The 22710-nt window shown below is 45.6% G+C and overlaps 1 protein-coding gene across 2 annotated transcripts in view; it reads right to left on the bottom strand.

Moving 5' to 3' along the window:
- FNDC3B (fibronectin type III domain containing 3B) overlaps window positions 1-22710 on the bottom strand; it is a 447770-nt gene that overhangs the window by 15571 nt on the left and 409489 nt on the right. For both annotated transcript variants that reach the window (XM_053308093.1, XM_053308094.1), the window contains one exon: window positions 20094-20221. In XM_053308093.1, coding sequence (XP_053164068.1) covers window positions 20094-20221 — 128 coding nt within the window. The remainder of the gene's footprint in view (window positions 1-20093; window positions 20222-22710) is intronic.

The following is a 22710-nucleotide window of genomic DNA, read 5'->3' as shown; positions in this document are numbered from 1 at the left end:
GGGAGCATCTGCTTGCATGCAGAAGGTCCCAGGTTCAATCCTTGGCAACTCCAGGTCAGGCTGGGAAAGACTCCTGCCTGAAACCTTGGAGAGCTCCTGCCAGTCAGTGTAGACCAAGGCTGCTCAACCTCGGCCCTCCTGCAGTTGTTGGCCTACAACTCCCATAATTCCTGGCTACTGGCCACTGTGGCTGAGGATTATGGGAGTTGTAGTCCAAAAACAGCTGGGGGGCCTAAGCTGAGCAGGCCTGGTGTAGACAATACAGAGCTAGATGGACCAATGGTTCAGAATATGGCAACCTCCTATGTCCCTAACTCAGGATTGCAAATCAGGGCTTGATCCTTGTTTGCAACCACAATCTGTTTAAACCAGGAAGACATCAATTAAGCCTCATATGTAAGGGGAGGGGAGGAGAGCATTGCTTTTGAAGTTCCAAACCATGGATAATCTAAACTAGGCCTGCTCAACCTAGGCCTCCAGCTGTTTTTGAACTACAGCTCCCATAATCCCCAACCACAGTAACCAATAGCCAGGAATTATGGGAGTTGTAGGCCAGCATCTGCAGGAGGGCTGAAGTTGAGCAGCCCTGATCTAAACCAAGGTGGTGGAACTTCAGCACTCCAGCTCTTGTTGGACTACAACTCCCCTCATTCCCAGCCACAGTGGCGAATCATCTGGGAGAAGGGGATCTGTAATTCCACAACAGATGGAGGGATAAGTTGTGCAACCCTGGTCTAAATGCAGGCAGCATCTGTTTATTTTTATTTTTTTAAGATATATATAGAATTGCTATATTCTCTGAAAGCATATGGACTCCATTTCCATCTGTAGTATATATGTGTTCTTCTCACCTAGTTCTTCTCACCTAGAAAACATCTAAGATAAAACAAACTGTAGGTTTGGAGGCCAAAGTAACTCCATTTCATCGTTTGTAGAATCCTAGGTTTTTGAATGAATCCTAAATCTGGTTGCAAAGCTGAAACAAGGTGGCAATTTACAAATGTCTTTAGTGCTCTTAGTCTTTACTCATAGGAACATAGGAAGCTGCCATATACTGAGTCAGACCATTGGTCCATCTAGCTCAGTATTGTCTACACAGACTGGTAGTGGCTTCTCCAAGGTTGCAGGCAGGAATCTCTCTTAGCCCTATCTTGGAGAAGCCAGGGAGGAAACTTGAAACCTTCTGCTCTTTCCAGAGCGGTTCCATCCCCTAAGGGGAATCTCTTTCAGTGCTCGCACATGAAGTCTCCCATTCATATGCAACCAGGGTGGACCCTGCTTAGCTAAGGGGACAAGTCATGCCTCCTACCACAAGACCAGCTCTCCTCTCCCTATGTCTCCACATGTCTTAGTCAAAGATGGCCTGTATTTCAGTCTTGCCTGGCTCTTGAAGCCTCACGTGCATCCAGCATGGCCAGACTGCAAGGCCAGAGAGCCAGGTCAAGTTAAGGAAAGACAGCAGGGTCAACCATTGTCTTTCCTTGCCCTGGGCTACTAAAAACAAAGGGATCTACAGAGAATGTATGCTGCAAATAGCTCTTGTTCAGTGTTCCCTCTAACAGGGATTTCCAGATGTAGTTGACTACAACTCCCAGAATCCCCAGCTGCAATGGTTTTTGCATGGGGATTCTGGGCGTTTTAGTAAACAACATCAGGGAATCCCTGTTAGAGGGAACACTGCTCTCTAGAAGGGCAATATTTCCCTTGCATTTCACTAGCAATGTTTCACGTAATGTGTTTTGTGTCTAACCTACACTGTATTTACTTGATTCAGATCCTATCCCCCAAAGTCATTCAAAGGAACTGACACAAGAGGTACTGATGAGATAATGGGACCTGGTGGCAGAACAACAATATAGTTACTTCTCCAATTATTTTTTCAGTGAGACAGTACAGTCACCTCTCCAGCAAAATGCTGCTGATCTCAAGATGACGCAGCATGAACTGTCATTCTCCTCCAAAAGTGCTTCAATGCACAGCATTCTCACAGCACGTCTTCCTTGAATGGAGACACTCCTGTACAACTGTGTTCACCATCATGTGTGAAAAACATTGGAAATGTCTTATTTCGCTGTTATTTATGTATTTAGCTATCACTCTTTATCCTGCCCTTCCTCAGGGCAGCTCAGGGTAATGCACATGGGGGCTAAACCATGTTAACCGAGAAGGTAGGTTAAGTAGAGGAAGGATGACCGTCTCTCGGTGAGCTTCATAGGTGAGCAGGGATTTGAACCCAGGTCCAAGCCCCCCCCCCATGTCCACTACACCACTCTGGATTCCTGTTCTAACCCAAACAACTCATAATATCCGAGGCCATGGAGCATCTGCAGAAGGTCCCAAGTTCAATCCTTGGCATCTCCAGGTAGGACTGGGAGAGATTCCTTTCTGCAGACTTGGAGAACTGCTGTCAGTCACTGTCAACAATACTGAGGTACGTGGGCCAATGGTCGATCCAGCTCTGCTCTGACTCAGTATACAAAAGCTTCCTATATTCCTATTCAATAGAGGTAGCAAATGTAGTGGTGGCCACTGGGAATCTTAAACCCAATTTCATTACAGGCTGAGTATCGCTTATCTGCTTGGGACCGGATAAGTTCCGGATTTTGGAATTTTCCGGATTTTGGAGTCGGCCATAAACAGTGAGTTGGAACTCTTGCGAGAGTGTGCAAGAGTTCCACCGGCCAAAAAATTTAAAATAAATGGTGGCGGAGAGGAGGAGGTGGGCAAGCAGAGGAGGTGGGAGGCGCCGGTGGCAGCGAGGAGGTGGCCGAGTAGAGGAGGTGGGAGGTGCTCTTGACGACGAAGGAGGTGGGTGGGTGGGTGGGTGGGTGAGTAGGCAGCGGGACGGCCTAGCCTGCCCGGGCCGGGCCTGAGGGAAGTGGAGGAACGGCCCTGGCCCTGAGGAAGGTGGCTTGACTGCATTTTTATAGTGAGCTGAGGCGTGGTTGTTGTTTTTTTAAGGCCGTAGTGTCCAGATTTTGCAGGATTTCGGGTGTCCAGACAAGGGATACCTGACCTGTATCCTGCTGTGAATCAGAAATGTGTGGAAGCTCTTAAAGCATCTTTATAAGAACATACCGCAGATGTGCTATTATTATTATTTTTGCTATAGCCATAGATATTGCCAAGCAAAATCTGGATACGTGTCTGCAATTCACAATAGGAGAATCAGCCTCAGAAATTAGAGGCACGAGCCCTATTCACACTATGGTCAAGACCCATATACAGGTGAAACTCGGAAAATTAGAATATCGTGCAAAAGTCCATTAATTTCAGTAATGCAAATTAAAAGGTGAAACTGATATATGAGACAGACGCATTACATGCAAAGTGAGATAAGTCAAGCCTTAATTTGTTATAATTGTGATGATCATGGCGTACAGCTCATGAAAACCCCAAATCCACAATCTCAGAAAATTAGAATATTACATGGAACCAAGAAGACAAGGATTGAAGAATAGAACAATATCGGACCTCTGAAAAGTATACAGTGTACTGTGCTTGATTGGCTAGCAAACTCGCCTGACCTGACCCCATAGAGAATCTATGGGGCATTGCCAAGAGAAGGATGAGAGACATGAGACCAAACAATGCAGAATTGCTGAAGGCCGCTAATGAAGCATCCTGGTCTTCCATAATACCTCATCAGTGCCACAGGCTGATAGCATCCATGCCACGCTGCACTGAGGCAGTAATTGCTGCAAAAGGGGCCCAAACCAAGTACTGAATACATATGCATGCTTATACTTTTCAGAGGTCCGATATTGTTCTATTGTTCTCTTCTTGGTTCCATGTAATATTCTAATTTTCTGAGATTGTGGATTTGGGGTTTTCATGAGCTGTACGCCATGATCATCACAATTATAACAAATTAAGGCTTGACTTATCTCGCTTTGCATGTAATGCGTCTGTCTCATATATCAGTTTCACCTTTTAATTTGCATTACTGAAATTAATGGACTTTTGCACAATATGCTAATTTTCCAAGTTTCACCTGTAGTCTACAAACAGTGTCTACACGTACAGATCTTTATGCATGTACAGTTATCCACACATTATGTTTAGTTCATGTAGAGCTGTACAATTCCTATCTGTACCCTGTGTGTGAGGGGGCCTGTACTCAAGCTCACTTTCAAAAAGAAGACATGTATAGTCATTCACCGCCAAAGATGTACATGTGTATAGATACCAGTACACAGGCACAACGTAATAGGGCCTTTCGCATGATTTACTGGGTGGGTAGGTGGGCAGAAGGCTTCACAAAACTTCCCTTCCCATCCTGGCCTTGGTGGGGGTGTGCTCAGCACTCCCACACAATCCCCACAGCTCCGTGCAGTGCAGAGTAGGGTGGATTGCTCTGGGGTTGAGACTCGTGATCCCAGCCTCTGAGCATCCCACAGTGCATTGCACGGGTTTGGTAGATTCCCCAGGGGACGGGCAGTCTAGGCTCTCGTCTCTGTGTCAGCGCAAGCTGCAAGCAGCCCGCGTTGACACATGATCCCCGGAGCAGGGTTTTTATTTTATTTTATACCACCCTTCCAAAAATGGCTCAGGGCGGTTTACATCAAAATAACAATAACAATTAAAATAAACACTAAATCAATTAAACAATTAAAATCATTTAAATATTAAAATCAATTAAACAATTAAAACCAGTTACAAACCAACATTAAAAGTATTAAAACTATAAATCTAATTAAAAGCCCGGGTGAATAAATGAGTCTTCAGTGCCTTTTAAAAAGTTGCCAGAGATGGGGAGGCTCTTGTTTCAACAGGGAGCGCATTCCAAAGTCCAGGGGCAGCAACGAAGGAGGCCCGTGCCCAAGTAGCCGCCAAACGTGTTGGCGGCAACTGCAGACGAACCGCTCCAGATGCTCTTAACAGGCAGTTAGGTTGCCTTTGCGCTCTTAACCTTGGTGAAGAGCCGGGCTTCGGTGCTGGATTTGGCATTGAAGGGGTCTCCGCGGATCCTGGGGGTTCTCACGGGCACCTAAGCCCTGGCTGTTCGTGAGAACAGCCTCAATGTCTGCACAGGGCTCCAGGTTTTCCATCTGTATCGGAAAGCTAGTATAGGGACTAAGACTACTAAGCCACGAATCGGGACGTTCCTGGTTCCTTGGCTCTGCCACTAATCACTAGCTACGGTAGCCTTTGGCAAGTCACTCTGTGTTAGCTTCAGCTCTCCAGCTGCTGCCTGTGGATAATCATACTTCCTTGCCTTAAAGCAGGGTTGCCCAACATCAGCCCTCCAACAGTTGTTGGACTACAACTCCCATCATCCTTTACCACTGGCCACTGCGGCTGACGAGGGGATGATGGGAGCTGAACGCCAACCGCTGGAGGGCTGAAGTTGTTCAGCCCTGCCTTCAAGGGCTGTTATGCAGATCACATCAAGGGGATTCGTGTGAAGCGTTTTCCACACTCAGAAAGTGCAGCGATTTAATCCCCAACCCTTTTGGAAAATGTCTCCAACTAATAAGCCACTTTTACATGTTAAAAGGGGGGAACTGCTTTGCTATCCTATTATCAACTTTTCTGTCTCATTACATGAAGTTGAAGGGAGGAAACAGTGATAGCAAGAGCTTTAAGTGGCTGTCGGGCAATTATGTTGACATATAAAATAAGCCAGAGCCGATTAGCTGCAATGATATGAATTTTAACCAAATAATTAAGGATTCATTGTAACTTATTGGTTTGTTGTGATTTTATGCAAATGAAATTTATCTTGGACATCATCCGAACAGGCAACCACAGCACAGTTAAGGAAAAGGGGAGGGGAGCTGATCTTGTGGTAGCAAGCATGACTTGTCCCCATGGCTAAGCAGGTTCTGCCCTGGTTGCATATGAATGGGAGACTTGATGTGTAAGCACTGCAAGATATTCCCCTCAGGGGATGTAGCTGCTCTGGGAAGAGCAGAAGGTTTCAAGTTCCCTCCCTGGCTTCTCCAAGATAGGGCTGAGAGAGATTCCTGCCTGCAACCTTGGAGAAGCCGCTGCCAGTCTGTGAAGACAATACTGAGCTAGAGAGACCAATGGTCTGACTCAGTATATGGCAGCTTCCTATGTTGCTATGTAAAACAAAGGACAGAATGCAAAATTAGGCTCTTTCATCATTCAGAATGGCACATCTAGTATTTGTCATTCATATACACTTCATTTGCAAATAGTTACAAAACCTTCATTGTTCTTACCCCTGTTCCCATTTCACAGACAGGGCACTGAGGGTTGGAGACAGTGACTTCCCCAAGGACATCACTGAGCTTTAGAGGCGAGCCGGGCTTTGGATCCAAAGTCCAAGATATCCAAGTTATCCCTCAGAAGCTACAGGCAGTCTTGGGTAATGTCTTGGTTTTGGGCTACAACTTCCATCATTCCCAGCCTTCAGCCATTGGGCAAGGAATGATGGGTGTCATAGTCCAAAACCAACAGGTTGGCAAGCCTGGCTGCAGGTATGAATGTGTAGGTGGGGCACGATGCAGTATCTTAATGTTCAGGTGCATATTCTTGCCTGAATATGCACAAGAGACTAAATGCAGTCACCAACCCCCACCAGAGATTTAATTTCTAGAAATCCCTGGAGGTGGGCACTGAAGGACAACAATGGGCGGTTTGATAGCGAAATATTCTGCCTTGTGCAGTGGTGCTTTCTCCCTCACTGGTGTTTTCAGAGGCTGAAAAGACATCTGACAGGGATGCTGTTTTCCCTGCTAACTGAGCAAAGAGATACTATTTAAAGTGGTGGTGCTCTTATATTTAGCAAGGGGAGAGCAACTGGCCCTATCCAACCCCAGCACAGCATCCCTCCAGTGGCTGCTGCTGGTATCTGCCTTATGTTTCTTTTTAGAATGTCAGCCCTTTGGGCACAGGGATTCTTATGTATTATTATTTTTTTAATGTGTAAACCGCTTTGAGAACTTTGGTTGAAGAGCGATATATAAATATCCATAGTTGTAGTTTCCTGCACTGAGTGTGTGTGTGTGTGTGTGGGGGGTTGGACTAGAAGTTCTGCAAGATCCCGTCCAGCTCTTGAATTCTACCTTCTAATGCTTTTGACCACCGTTATTAACATTCTAACAATGCATCCTCTCCGCCACAAAAGCAAAAAGCAAGGAACGCGTTTTTCAGGAAAGGTACTTGAAAATAGGGGCCATATCAGATAAAGAGAAACTACTGGAGCACCTTAAGTGGCGCAGCAGGGAAATGCTTGACTAACAAGCAGAAGGTTGCCGGTTCGAATCCTCACTGCTACTATATTGGGCAGGAGCAATATAGGAAGATGCTGGAAGGCATCATCTCAGACTGCGCGGGAGGAGGCAATGGGAAACCCCTCCTGTATTCTAGCAAAGAAAACCACAGGGCTCTGTGGATGCCAGGAGTCAACATCGACTCAACGGCACACTTTACTTTACTTACTTACTGGAGCACCATGTAGTCACCCAGCCAAATGCAGACAAAGATGGACCCAGCTTAGCAAAGGGGGAAATTCAAGCTCACTACCATGAGACGAGCTCTCCTCCACATTACATCTCCTTTGTAATGCTGGTTCTTATGGCAATATGGCACATGAAAAGAATCTAAAATTCTTAAAAAGAATTCTTAAAAAGAATCTAAACCGTGTTCCACAAAAAGCAGAATTCTGTGATATTATAGATACACGTCATCCATCCATATATAACCCACCAATCCAAATTCGCACCTCTGTAGAAGTTCTGTAGTTGTGGGGAAGAATGAAATGGTGTACAGGCTAAGACCCACTCCCAAACAGTGTTCCCTCGAAGGCATGCGCCATGCCTGCGCTCACACATTTTCTGAAGTCTGCTCAGTTAATTTTAGATCCCGCTCAGGTTGAATCAGGAAGGCCCTGCTCTGAATGCAGGTGTGCACACACTGCCTTGATACTCCTGCCCAGAACAAAACTCATTCCAGACACATATGAAAAAAATTAGAAAGAACACTGATTCTCCACCCTACACAGACAAATTCTGGAAATTCTGCTCCCCCACTCCGGGTTTTCCAGACATTATTCACACATTTTAAAGCTTATGTACACCAACTTAAGTTAGCAGTATCACATGTGCGTGTAAAATGTATTACACAGACACACATCCAGAGATTGTCAAGCTCTTCACCCTTCACCAACAACTCTGCTTGCTTGGTGAAACAATCTGCATTATTTCCCCTTGCTAAAAGGGCAAAGAAGGACTTTTTCAAGTGGTGGCTGCCCTATCTAGCAGGGGAGATAAACGGTCTCTATTCATCCCAGCATAGCATACCTTCCAGTGCTTATTTGTACTTTTGTTGTAGAAGGTCAGCCCTTTTGAGACAGGGAATCATCTATTTTCTTTTGTAATATAAACCACTTGGAGAACAGGGGGAGGAGATTTGGTCTTGCAGTAAAGGTAAAGTGTGCCGTCAAGTCAATTTCGACTCCTGGCTGGCGCCCTCAGAGCCCTGTGGTTTTCTTTGGTAGAATACAGGGGGCTTACCATTGCCTCCTCCTGCGCAGTCTGAGATGATGCCTTTCAGCATCTCCCTATATCGCTGCAGCCCAATATAGTACCAGCGGGGATTCAAACTGGCAACCTTCTGCTTGTTAGTCAAGCATTTCCCTGCTGTACTACTTAAGGTGACACAGTCTTGCAGTAGCAAGCATGAATTGTCCCCTTTGCTAATCTGGGTCTGACCTGTTTTGCATTAGATGGGTGACTACATGTGAAAATTGCAGCAGTAAGGTAATCCCTTTGGGGATGAGACTGTAGCTCAGAGGCAGAGCATCTGTTTGCATGCAGAAGGTTCCAAGTTCCCTCCCTGGCATCTCCAGATAGGGCTGAGAGAGACTCCTGCCTGCAGCCTTGGAAAAGCCGCTGCCAACCTGTGTAGGCAATGCTGAGTGAGATGGACTAATGGTCCAAATTGGTATAAGGCGGGAACATCCTATGTTAACTTATTTGTTGCAAAGTGGTGTAATCTTTAATATTAATACAAGGCTTGAAAAATCGCAGGTACCTAGAAACTTAACTGTGATGCCTAGACTAGGATATTCAGAGGTAGAGACTAGGATAGCCAGAGCTAGAGTTCTTAAATAAAATCTGTATTTGTCCCAGGTAGTCCTGTTTCTGTTCGAAGTATGTTACTTGTAAAGAGGATAAATAAATGCCCATTTTATCCAGACCCCACATGACCATCACTAAGTCTGGTAATTTTGTCAAGTGTCCATTGTCCGTCCGGCTTTTAAATTTCTGCGATGGCTCTTAGATCCAAAGAAAAGCTGTCAAGGCCTGCTGCAATCATAATCACAACCACCACACCACTACACAGTTCCAATTCTGATGATCACTGCAAAAACATTTTGCATGACTATGGAACACAGGAAGCTGCCTTATACTGAGTCAGACCATTGGTCCATCTAGCTCAGTATTGTCTACACTGACTGGCAGTGGCTTCTCCAACGTTTCAGGCAGGAGTCTCCCCCAGCCCTACTTGTTGATGCTACCAGGGAGTGAATCTGCAGGGATGCTCTACCTTTGAGCTATGGCCCCATCCTCTATGGCGAATATCTTACAGAGTTCACATGAAGTCCCCCATCCAAATGCAAACAAGAGCAGACTCTGCTTAGCAAAGTGGACAATTAATGCTTGCTATCACAAGACCAGCTCTCCTCCTCTATGAACGTAAGGACTAAATTTGCACATCAGCAATGCTGTGTGAAAATAAAATGAATGACGTTTTTTGCCTACTCTCCCTCCAAACAGCTAAACAAGCCTGGAGAGATGTTTGATTTAAAGAGAAACACACACAGCAATAGATCAGAGCTGGAATCAATACTGACCATTAGATCTGGCAAAAGAATACCCATGGAGTCTACACTCAATATAAAGGCAAAAATCACACCCATAACAATCTGCTGTAGAAAGGGGGCATTTATATAACACAGTGCTCAGAAAGGAAGTGTTTTTATCCCACTCAGCATTGCAGTTGATTAAAATACATTCACTGATTGCTGCTTGTGACTTTCAAAAAGGTACTTCTCTACAGTGACAACAAAGATACTCTACCTGGCAAAGTTTATGAAGACAAGTAGGAGAAGTAAAAGTGAAGAAATGTTGACTCACTATAAAGGCAAGTTCAGGTATGTTAGGAGCATAGGGAGGCTGCCTTTTACGGAGTCAGACCATTGGTCCATCTAGCTTGGGATTGTCTACCCAGACTGGCAGTAGTTTCTTCAAGGTTACAGGCAGGAGTCTCTCTCAGCCCTGTCTTGGAGATGCCAGGGAGGGAACCTGGAACCTTCTGCAAGCAGGCATGCAGGTGCTCTTCCCAGAGCGGCCCCATTCCCTGAGGAGAATATCTTAGAGTGCTAACACATGTAGTCTCCCATTCAAATGCAGACCAGGGTAGACCCTGCTTAGCCAAGGGGACAATTCAGGGGCAGAGGGATACCAGAGGTGGCCTGGGTTCAGCCCACTGCTGTGGCCCTAGCCATGCCCCTTGCGTCAGAAACGTCTGATGTCAGACGCAGGGGGTGTAGCTCAGCTTGCAAATGGGGTTGCATGGCCCCATTTGCGAGCAAAGTCTGGCCAGCGGTGCATTTGCTGGATGGCCAGAGCAGCTCTCCCTACCTTTTAAAGGCAGGGAGAGTCGCTCTCGGCCATGCTGCGAATGCGGCACTGGTTTTGCTTGCAAACGGGGCCGTGTGGCCCCACCTGCAAGCAAAATAATGCCCCTGCATCTGACGTCAGATGCAGGGGTGTGATGCTTGGCCTCTGAGGGGTGGGTGTGTGCGGCCCAGGTTCTTCGAACCCATTTGTGCCACGTTGGCTCCGCCCTGGGACAATCCATGCTTGCTACTACAAGACCTGCTTGTTCAGAGCAACTCAAATAGCTAAAAACTCCACAGAATCTCTGGAGAACACAAGTCTCCTCCAATCCCTGCTTCTGCCCCAACTCTCATTTATGACAAATGCAAGCAGAAATTCTAATGGCAATTTCCAAATGTGCACCTGCAACACAGACACTTGTGTAACGTCCACACAAAAGATTTAATGATTTGCTTGTGTTTTTTTCCTACACCCGTGCAGGGGGGAAATACCTCCCGAGCCATCCATTGCTCAAAGGCACTGAGGTTCCTTCAGAGTCAATGGAACTGAACCTCCTTGCCCTAATGTGACCGGTTCTTCTGCCCCACGTTGTGAAGGCTAATTGCTAAACTAACAACAGATCTACTTGGCTTGGCTTGACGGTATTGTTAGAGGTTACTGATTTTTACCCACAATAGGTAAAACAGCAGAGCACTAAGGAATGAGCACACACTCCAGTTACAGAGTAGGTAGCAGAGGATGGTTTGGATATTGCAGCTATTTAATTCGGATATTGCAGCTATGGAGATCCTTGTATGACACTAAACACTAAATATTTATTGGTTAAATACACTTAGATAGGAAAGACCTATTTCTAATCTAAAGGACTACATAGTGGATAGGTAAGGAGAGAGAGAGAGATGTTCCCATCTGCTCTCTAGGAGGAAAGGAAGGATTGTGACTCAGCACAGGAAGTGCTGCAGAGTCAGTTCTGGGGTCATAGAGTAGGGACAGATAAGGAGACCCTGACTCACTGTCTCTACTCCCAATGCCCCTAGTGGTCATTAGGACAGTTGGTGCAAAAGGTCGATGCACTGGAAGTTCATCTCCAACAGGTATGACCTATCCTACAAATGGACAAGGGCTAAACAAAACTAAAAAAGAACCACTCCAAACTTGGGTGCGTTACAAATTTGTCTCGTCTAAATAGGCGAGAAAGGGGCAAGATTGACGGTGGCTGTAATCTATTTTGTCTGGGCTCCAGTTTGAAGATGTCTACTCCTCTCCCCTGCAGGTCTAAGGTGGCTTATTCTGCTTGAGGTGTGAACCTTGGAGGTGAGCCTAAGGGCCCCCAGCCCTGTGCTTCTGACCTGTGAATATTAGCCCATGGCAGGAGATTACCATTGCAGTCAATACTGAAAACTGAGTGAAGGGCACTGCCACCTCAGCCAAGGGTGGTCCATCTCTTCTGGTCTTCCTACTAACTGAGTTGAGGCAAGGCATAGAAACTGTCTTCTTGAAGGAAGATGGGAGGAGAGCTGGTCTTGTGGTAACAAGCGTGAACTGTCCCCTTGGCTAAGCAGGATCCACCCTGCTTTGCTTTGCTTTGCTTTCTTTCTTTATTTACATTTATATTCCACTTTTTCCTCTGAGGAGGTCAAAGTGGTGTACACGGTTATGTTTATCTTCACAACAACCCTACGAGGTAGGTTAGGCTGAGAGATACAAGACTGGCCCAGAGTCACCCAGTGAGTTTTATGGTTGAATGGGAATGTGAACTCGGGTCTTCCCGGTCCTAGTCCAACACTCTAACCGCTACGCTATGCTGGCTCTCTCCCATTTGAATGGGAGACTACATGTATAAGATATTCCCCTTTGTGGAAGGGGCCGCTCTGGGAAGAGCATCTGCCTGCTTGCAGGCATCTCCAAGACAGGGCTGAGAGAGACTCCTGCCTGCAACCCTGGAGAAGCTGCTGCCAGTCTGTGTAGACAATACTGATCTAGATGGACCAATGGTCTGACTGAGTATATGGCAGCATTCTATGTCCCTAAGAAGACTTGAAGGTCTGCAGCTGAGAGAGCGGTTGGTTACTGTCCCGCTCTTCCCTCTGAGGGGTTATAAGAGCTGTCTACTGACTTGACTAGCAAGCCAGAGGTTGCTGGTTCAAATCCCTGCTGGTATTTTCTCCAGACTATGGGAGACACCTTTATTGGGCATCAGCGATACAGGAAGATGCTGAAAGGCATCATCTCATACTGCACGGGAGGAGGCAATGGTAAACCCCTCCAGTATTTTACCAAAGACAACCACAGGGTTCTGTGGTTGCCAGGAGTTGGCACTGACTTGACGGCACACTTTACCTTTACTCTCCAGAACTGTGAGCCTGATCTCTTTAGCCACTCAGCTTTGGTTGGAGGTGAAGAGAGCATACTACCCACACCCTATTCGTCACAAAGTGCTTTCGGCAGGTCTCCAGCTTGCTTGCGGCCACCACTAAACACCACTAACACGACAGTTGCTCTGGGATGCAGTCAAGAGTTTCAGTCTGTTTATTGGGAACAAGGGTTTTGCTGATTGCTTCTATTTTGCAGAAAGGCCTTTTCCTCCCTCAACTCACGCATACTCGAGCCTCCTGACTCCTTCCCCCATCGGAAAACAAAAGCCGAAGCTCAGCGGTGAATGTGCAAAGCAGCAAGCAACAGTCATTCAGAGAAAGTCAGCCAGCTCGGCTGTAGCACTGCTGTCCCTCTGGTCTGTAAGTGGCAACAAGTAGAATCTACCAATTATACTGAGCAGACACTGGCTGTAAATAGATTCCCAGAAACAGCTGCAAATTGAACAGAGAGGCTTTCTAGGTCATTTTTTAAAAATGCAATAAATGCGTAGCTGTGAGCCATTTGGCATACGCCATGCAAATACCTTCTCTTGACACTGCACCTTTATTGTGAGGAATATCGCATTTCCCAAAACCAACAGGCACCATTATTTTTGTACTAGAAAAACCTAGTTCTTCTTCAGGTTAGCACAGCCATTGCTACTACCATTTCCTTGCTGTTTCCTTATTAACCGAAGTTACCAACTGCACACAAAAATGGAAAAATGGAAAGAACCATTTCCCACTTTTTGCACAATTTTAATTTTTGATGTAATGGTTCCCCCGCCCCCCTTTTCTAATTCTTACACTATTTGTTGTCTTTTTTTGGTCAGTATCATCAGAATGGTTTTGTAACTTTCAGGTTATGTCATCTTTATATTAAGATGCTAGAACTGTCACCTTTTCTAGCTGGCCCCTGCTGTGGCTAACAACAGCATTTTCTGCAAACATTAGCAGCTAGTGATGCTGATGTTCATGTCATAAAATGGTTCACTGGCTGATTCCTGCAGATATGATAATTAGCCGCCACCACCTCCAGGCGATCAATTGGTACTCCTCATAAAAATGTTCAATAGAGGGAATGATTACAGTGTTGTGTATCCATTGGGCTGGCTGGGTCAGCTGTCATTTCAGCCCCGCCCCCAATCCCAGAACTGTTAAGTCAAGTAGTCATTCTACATGGTCTTTATGTAACTTTGTATGTAACATTAATTACAAAACTTCTGAGTCGGGAGTTCCTTGTTTTCCTCTTTCCTCTCTTGTTTCTCCTAACTTTTGTGTCGTGACTACTAGTAGATTGTAAGGCTCAGACACATTCATGGAGGACAAGTCTATCAATGGTTACTAGTCTTGATGGCTATAGGTTACCTCCAGGCTCAGAGGCAGGATGCCTGGAGTTAACCTACAGCCATCAAGACTAGCAGCCATTGATAGACCTGCCCTCCATGGATGTTTCTTAGCTTTACAATCTAATAGACACGACACAAAAGTTAGGAGAAACAAGAAAGGGAAAAGGAAAACAAGGAACCGCATCTGCGGAGGTGGCATCTGAGGAGGAACTGCGCCACCACCACGTGGGCAGCCTGCTTAAAAACAGATGCAGCAGCGACTGAGCTGTACTAGGGGAAAGGTCTAGCAACAGCACCGGCAGCCATGCTGAACGGTAAGAACCTTAGATTACCTTTCCCACTGCTACCCCTGCACTGCTGCTTTCAAAGTCGAATTAGTCTGCTCAAACCAGGCTTGGTTTGCGATGCAAACTGGTTCAACTTCAAATGGTTCGTGCATACCCCTACTTGAAGGCTTCCCAGAGGCATCTGATTAGCCACAAAGGGAATCAGAATGCTGGACTGGATGGGCCTTTGGCCTGATCCAGCAGGGCTCTTATGTCTGTAACAGGCCTGCTGTACTGTGTGTCTATTTTGGGGAGAGCTCCTGGTCTGGGGCTAGAAATTGGTGCAAATTTTAAGTGAGAGCACAACGAGAATAAAAGTACTGTCTTTTTATACTCTACCCTTGCAGCAAAGCTGCAGCATGCATCCACTGTTGATGTGGGCTTGCTCTTATAATGGTGCAGAGCAAACAGCTAAACTTGACACAGGCTTTGGTTGTTTAGAAACTTGCTTCACAAACAGGGATGCACATTTCCGTCAGCACTGAGGACCACACACATAAATGTCTGCAACTGCAGCCCAAGGGACCAACTCATCTGCATATTTTCTTCACAGCACTCATTATTTGCATAACGTTGGTATGAAACTGCTGGAAGCCAGGCCCACAGCTGGCGATCATGCACTCCTTCTGTGAAACCATTTGTATAATTTCCAGGGTGAGAATAGAATAGGCAGCTCGAAGGCAGTCACCAGTACAATGAGATTGCCAAGTAACTCTTAGAAAGATTCAGTGATAGAAATTTTCACTTACAAATGTGCAGTGTTATCTGGGTCATCTCTGGCAGCAGTGCCAGAGTTCTCGAAACAAAGGACAAGCTCTGGAAACAATGGCTTGGCTGTATTTGGAACATGGAAGCTGCCTTGGGAATCAGGTCACTAACTGAGGTCATCTAACTGAGTAGTGTCTACACTGATTGGCAGCAGCTCTCCAAGGTTTTAGGCAAGAGCCATTTCCAGCCCTACCTGGAGATGCTGCCAGGGATTAAACTTGTGACCTTCTGCCTGCCAAGCGGTTTTTCTACCACTGAGTGACAACCCTGCCTCATCCCACGTCAAGTGGGTAAACCTGAATGGAGAAATGCCAGATGTACAGAAGAGGAAAGCAAGATATGTACAAGATGTACAGAAGAGGCAGGCAAGCTATTATATTTATTAAACCGCTTTGGGAACTTTTGTTGAAAAGTGGTATATAAATATTTGTTGTATTCATATGCAGGTTTATCACACATGTTGCAAAGACAGACTCACACGGGATATGAAGACCCACACAGTTACCCTTCTTAACATCCTAGAATTCATCTTCACCCTAAAATGAATGTTGAGAATTAACCTCAATTTCAGCAAGCCTTTTCTTTGTAGAATTTGTTGGTTGGAAGTGCAACAAGTCTCACAGAGTCTTCTAGCCTGCTGAGATCATCAAAACCCCTAACGCTGCTAACACCAGATTGATCAAAAATGTCAATCCGGCCCTTCAAACTTGTAAAGGGAACATGGAAATCATTAGATGAATAAATGAAATAAATTAGGAAATATTTGTATTCCTGCCTCCTGGTTTTGGAAACTCAAGGTACATTTCTGAATTTTCTCCCATCACCATCTCGGCCAGAACTTTTAATTTAAAGACTGTAGAGCCTACAAGCTCTTGAGGAAAGAGGTCTTGGATGACATCTTTATAACCAACTTCTACTGCCAGTTTCAGCCATCTTAAGGCTGGTTCCCTTATTACTTGCAACTTTAGATGAGAACCCTTTCATTCAGAAGCTGGTTTACCTTTTAACGATTATTTTATTTGGGGCTTTGAATTGCTGAAGGGAAAAGATGCATTGGAGACCCTGTGCATTCAGACTATTTATTTACAGCCTCTTTCCTCATTCTGTTCCCCGTCCCAAAATACAGGTTTTTCTTCCTCCATGTCCCTGCCCCACAAATTCTTCTCTATTCTCCACCATTTGCCCAAATCCTTTATGACACTGTCCTACCACCTATCCACAATTCCACAGGAAGAGCCTGCCTCCAACTCTCATGTTTATTTATCATATTTATATACCACCTGACATGTGCATCCCTAGGTGGATAAAATGATATTAAACAGACCATTTAGAATCAATTAATTGAAAGCCAGAGAAAACAGGTGTGTCTTAATGGTCTTTTTAAAAACAGCCAGAGATGAAGAAGGTCTGATTTTGAGAATGAGTGCATTCCAAAGCCCTGGGGCAGTCACAGAAGAGGTCCAGTCTTGAGCAGCCACCAAATGAGCCACTGGTAACCATAACCGGACCTCCCCAGATGATCTTAACAGGCAGGAGTGTTTATGACAAAAAAGGAGCTCTCTTAAATACCCTGGACCCAAGCCATTAAGGGCTATTCAGGTAATAAATACACTGTGTATTTTGCTTGGGAAAATTCTCAGAGGTACAACATCTAGACACATTGGCTGACACACTGCACAATGTTCCATATGCCTTTTAACATAATGTGTGCACAGTTGCACAAGAGCGCTTTTGCAAATGTACAAATTTGTGCAAGCAGAGTTGCATGATGGATGGCCCTTGGAAAAAGTCGCCCATTGCACACATTTGTATAATTTTTGTATTTGTGCAACAGAGCTCCTGCACAACTGTGCGCATGGTGCGTTAAAAGGCACACGGAATGTTGTGCAGTAAGTCAGCCACTGCCCCTTTAGGAGTAGGTGTCAAAATGGGAATATCCTAGCAGTTTGCACTTCCACAATCCCTTGCATATTTTGGCTCCCAAAGCAATCTGCAAGGTCTACTTTGCAAAGGATCTGAGGGATTCAGTTAGTCAGTCATGGTCATGTAATCAGCAGTGCTACAAATGGATGTGGAAAGCCAGAAGCCAGTGCAAATGGGAAGTAATCATTCCAGCATCCATCACTCTAGAATCAGGCAATTGCTCTGGGAGAGCAGGCAACTGTAAATGCACTCTATAATGGCTCAGGCACTGCTGTGAAATGGACAATCTATCAGGCACATCAGAGAGAGAACTGGGCAGCAAAAAAACCCACAGAAACAACAACATTATGAAAACAGCCATCCTGCAGACAACTTCCTCTGCATGACTATTCTAAGGGATATTATGTGGAATGCTGGGTTCATCATATTCAAGCATTGACCAGTGTTCATGGAGGGAATTAGGCATGGTAACTATCAATTGTTGACATGCTGCACAATGCAGTGTCGGTGTTTCCAATCTTCCGAGGTGCTGTGCTCATGAAACCCTGCTCCTGTGGTGTTGCACAAGAGCACACTTGCACAATTTGCACTGCTCACTTGCACTACTTCCATGGTTTCCAACAGGGCTGGCTTTCATGTCTGCCGCTGTCTTCACAGGATTCATTATGAATATATGAAGGTCTCAAGAAAGGGGCTTTTTCTAGCTTTGACAGCTTTGAGCAGGAGATGGCGCAGACTGAACCTGGGAGCTTCTGAATGGAAAGTATTTGCTTTGCCACGGAACTGCGATCACTTAAGTACACACAGGATTTATTTATGGGAGAAAGGGCTAGATTTCTGAGATTTCTCTGAACGAATATTTACAGATGACTTATTTTCAAACAAGGGCTTTTCTGCAGTATAACACCATGTTTAAAAGAAGGAGCAGAGTACAGCATTCAGACAGATATGGAACAGAATAGAAACAAGCTCTACTTCTGAAAGGAAAAAGCAGGGATGTGCACAAAGCATTTCATGTGTTGGGGAGTGGAGGAGAGCGGGTGCGTTAAAAGGCGGAAGGCAGGTCTTACCATTACCTGCCCCTCCTTCACTCCTCCACTGCCCCACCACGGTGCTGTCTATATTAAACAGCCTGATTTGAAAAGCCACACCACACGGCTGCTTCCTGCTTGGGAACAGGAAGTTCCTTGCTCCCAGCAGCCTGCGGGTGGCGTCGACATATAAATGGCATCTGCGTACAGGAGGCAGGGAAAGGAGCTCCCAGGAGCTCCACGAACCACTGACTGGGGAAGGGAAGCTCTGCCGGGGTTGATGGGCCCTGTTCTTGACACTGACCCCGCCCCTTGCTTCTGACATCAGATGCAGGGGCAGGGCCAGACCCGGGAGAGGGTCCATTTGGACCCTCTCCCATCCCTCCTATGGCTGGCTGGGCCTCCCCTGGCTGGTGACTCACTGGCTGGAGAGGAGAGGGGTATGCCTCGCACTCCCAGTCAGCAAGCGCTTTGTTCTCCGGCTGGGTGCAGGAGGGGCAAGGGGGTGCCCTGGCCAAGGGAGAGCCTTGGCAGCTCCCCCAAACCCTGGCAGCTAGGGGACAATCGTTCCCCCTCGCTCCATGGTCCCTATGGGTCCCCATGGGTCCCTACTCTCCCCCACTCCCTGCACCACCAAGCAATATTTCCAGTTTTAAAAACAACAACCCCAAATGTACATAGTGGCTTCAAGAAAAGAACAGAAAAGCCCTGAAAACAAATAATTAACCAGATAACCACGCCAGGTGCCTGAAGATGTCTAAAGAAAAAGCCTGCCCACAACATGGGCGGAGAGGCAAAAATCAGCACTGGATTCAGAACAAATTCCATATGGGCTGTAACATATCACATTGTTACATGTAGCATACAGGTGCGGAGCCAGCTGAGCGGTGGTCTGGGTCCAGCCCTGCCTGGTGGCCCCTCTGCTGACGTCTGTGTGCCACACCGCCCTGCCCGGGCTACTGGGAGCCAGCGAGTGCTTGCCGATCTTTTTCAGGCAGCGTTTGCTGCCTGAAAGCATCTATTCCCCTTTCTCTCCCTCTGAATAGATGCTTTCAGGCAGCAAGCGCTGCCTGAAATGAAAGGGAAGGGCTCGCTCGGGCTCTTCGGAGCTCGAGGCCACGCCCCCTCCCCCCCGGGGGCTTCTTCAGCGGCTCCTACCATTGGCGGCCTGGGTTCTTTCGCACAATGGTGGCTACGCCCCTGGTAGCATCTTACATTGCTCTTGTCCCCATTCGTACTACAGCTGAAGATGACTGTTGGGATCAGTACAGATTCCACAGTGGGCTTCTCATTGGCACAGAGGTACCCTGGAGAGAAAAAGGTACTGGCCTTTTGCATGGATACCTCCTACCTTTCTGACAGGGCATTACAGTGGAATATTTTCTACTGACCTAAAACGTCTTGTATGTGCTCCTGACACAGCAGCTGGAATTTCCCTTAAACACTGACAGTGTGCTATCTGAAGTGAGCCATTGTTCTTCACATGTCCTGATGAGAAGCTACATAGCATCTGAAACTAACACATAAAGCTACGCCAATCCAAACAGTAGCCGCATTTTAATTGTTATGATTCAATCTCTCATTCCTGAATAAGACACAACAAATATTCTGTTTTCTCCCACCTCTCCCATGTAAACCACAGACTAAGGTTTATGCAGTTTCCAGCTCTAGAAAAGAAACTTAGCAAAAGGACATTTCTAAACTGGTTATGTTAACTTTGTGTAAAATCACACTCTTTTCCTACCTGTTTGTATTCCGATTCTCTTCCGACCAGGATCTGCAGAACATAACTGACAGGGTCTCCTTTCATCGGGGATACTGTTTCCCACGTAATTTCACAGGCGTTTCCTTCTAACTGTCTCACTCGAGGTGCTAAAATAAAGATGCCACATTTTAATCAAAGAAGGCAAAAAAATATTGCAATCAATTGTTTATGATTTTCCACCTTTTCTTTTTAAAATTCCAGGGTACATTAAAGATGATGAATTTGGTTTCACAGAACTATGGCCTGAGCATAAATGAGAATAATATGAAGACACTAGTGACAGAAACCTGCTATTGCAATGGAAATCTTGCTATAAATGAAAGGCAAATCAAGCAGGTGTAAGAACTTAGCCAAATGGGAAGAAAAATGAAAGTGTGTGTGTGTGTGTGTGTGTGTGTGTGTGTGTGAGAGAGAGAGAGAGAGAGAGAGAGAGAGCGGGGGAGAGGTGCTTTAAATTTCAGCTCTATAATAGGCATGCTGAAACATTTTATAAGAAGCAGACCCGGCTGACAGAAGGACCAAGCTTATATTTTAAAAAGAAATTGATATGTACACTCACATCCCCTCTCATCTTCATTCTCGCATCTGCTCTCTAGGATATACTGATCCTGAACGTGGGAAGGGTACAGAGAGACAATCCCTTCCAACCCCAAACATGGTAATCAGCCAGACCCCAGAGATGAGAAAACTACCCATGATGGAGATTTCATTGGGTGAAACTCCACAGCCTCCAGTAACCGGTCCCACTGCCCCAGCTCCTCACCAGTTCCCAAACTCCATACCATTATTTCCTCCCTTCCCTCTTTGCTTTCTTTCTACCCAAACTCCTGCTAAAAATCATTGAGACAGCCTGATTCCCAGAGGCAGAATTATCCAAAGTAAATATATGTACAAGTTTGCGTGTGCACTGCAGTCTGTTTGCAGAATAATCTGGGTTGACCCCTGCTAACTGAGCAAAGAGGAACCTTTTTAACGTGGTGATTCTCTTTATTTAGCAGGGGGAGAGTAATTGGCCCTATCCACCCCCAGCACAGTACCCTCCAGTGACTGTTGCTGGTGTCTATCTTATGTTTCTTTTGTGAGTCTTTTGGAGACAGGGATCTAGCTTGCTTAATTAATTAATGTATTTGCCTCTCTCTCTCTGTAAATTTTGGAAGGGCAGTATAGAAATTGAATAAATAAAATAATAAACAAACCGCTTTAGAAACTTTTGTTGAAAAGCGGTATATAAATATTTGTTGTTGTTGTTGGTTCCCTTGCTGAAAAAAACAGAGAGTAGTTTAAGATTGATCGACTTGATACACTCAGAGAAGATGGCACTCGACTCTTGTTTTTTGTGACAACTATAAGACTAATTCAACCATCTTTCTGGAATGTCTCCATTTGAATCTGCTATTCAGATTCACAGTAGGCACTCTGGCCTTGGAGGAATGCATGATTTGTCATCAGCTCAAACTCTGCCGGCAAGCCGAGTATCACTCTCGGGAGGGAAAAATATCATCAGCCAAAAGCCACTGTATGTCACTTCAGGCTCATCAGCTACAGGAGTTTGGTCCATCAATAAAACATAAAGCTTTAAGCAAGAGTCACATGATGGCAGTTGTGCAATTGAGCATCCGTGCTCATGACAATGATCAAACCAACTGCAGTCAGCCTTAGGCTATCCTTTTTTACCCTTGGGGGGGAGAAACAGGAGAGGGGGAAGAGGATGTGAACTTGGTTCATGGCAACAGGAACAAATGTTTATTTAAGAAGACACACACACAGCTGAACATGTGCTTGATAAAGACAACTTGTCCCACAGGCCAGTGAAATTAGTCATAGTAGAAGCCACAATCATGTGATGTTTAATCTATCTTTTTATCACGTGAGAATTTTTGTGTCAGTTTTCGAAACAGAGAAACACACAAAAAGGAGTGAACAAAGTAACCTGTGAATGGCCACATGCATCATAATTTTGTCCTGACATGGCAGCTGGGTAAATTATGAGTGTAGGGGGCTTCCAGGCACAGCCCAGCGTGTGGCAACTGTGAGAATGGCATTTTCCGTGCTACGGAATCATTAGGAAGGGGGTTTAGAAGAAAACTGCTAATATTATAATGCCCTCCTACAAATCGAAGGTGTGGCCATATTTGGAATGCTGTGAACAATTCTGGCTGCTGCAGTCCTTTGGGGACAGGGATCCATCTTATTTGTTTGTTATTTCTCTGTGTAAGCAGCCCTGAGCCATTTTTGGGAGGGCGGCATAGAAATCAAGCAATCAACCAATCAAATAAATAAATAAATAAATAAATAAATAATTTCCAAAAGGACATTGTAGAGCTGGAAAAGATGCAGAAGAGGGCAACCAAGATTATCGGGGGCTGGAGCACCTTCCTTACAAGCAAAGGCTTGTAATGTTTGGGACATTTTAGTTCGGAAAAGAGGCAGCTAAAGTGGGACATGATTGAGGCTTATAAAGTTATGCATGGTGCAGAGAAAATGGATAGGGAGGTCCCCCCCTCCCCGCCTCACGCAACACTAGAAGCAGGGATCATGCTATTTTCAATTGTAATAAACAATGAAAACTGTTCTTTGTTCAACCCACCCTCCAGGT

This window comes from Hemicordylus capensis, chromosome 3 (genome assembly GCF_027244095.1).
Source record: "Hemicordylus capensis ecotype Gifberg chromosome 3, rHemCap1.1.pri, whole genome shotgun sequence".
In the NCBI taxonomy this organism is placed as follows: Eukaryota; Metazoa; Chordata; class Lepidosauria; order Squamata; family Cordylidae; genus Hemicordylus; species Hemicordylus capensis.
This window is presented reverse-complemented; position numbering and strand designations above follow the sequence as displayed.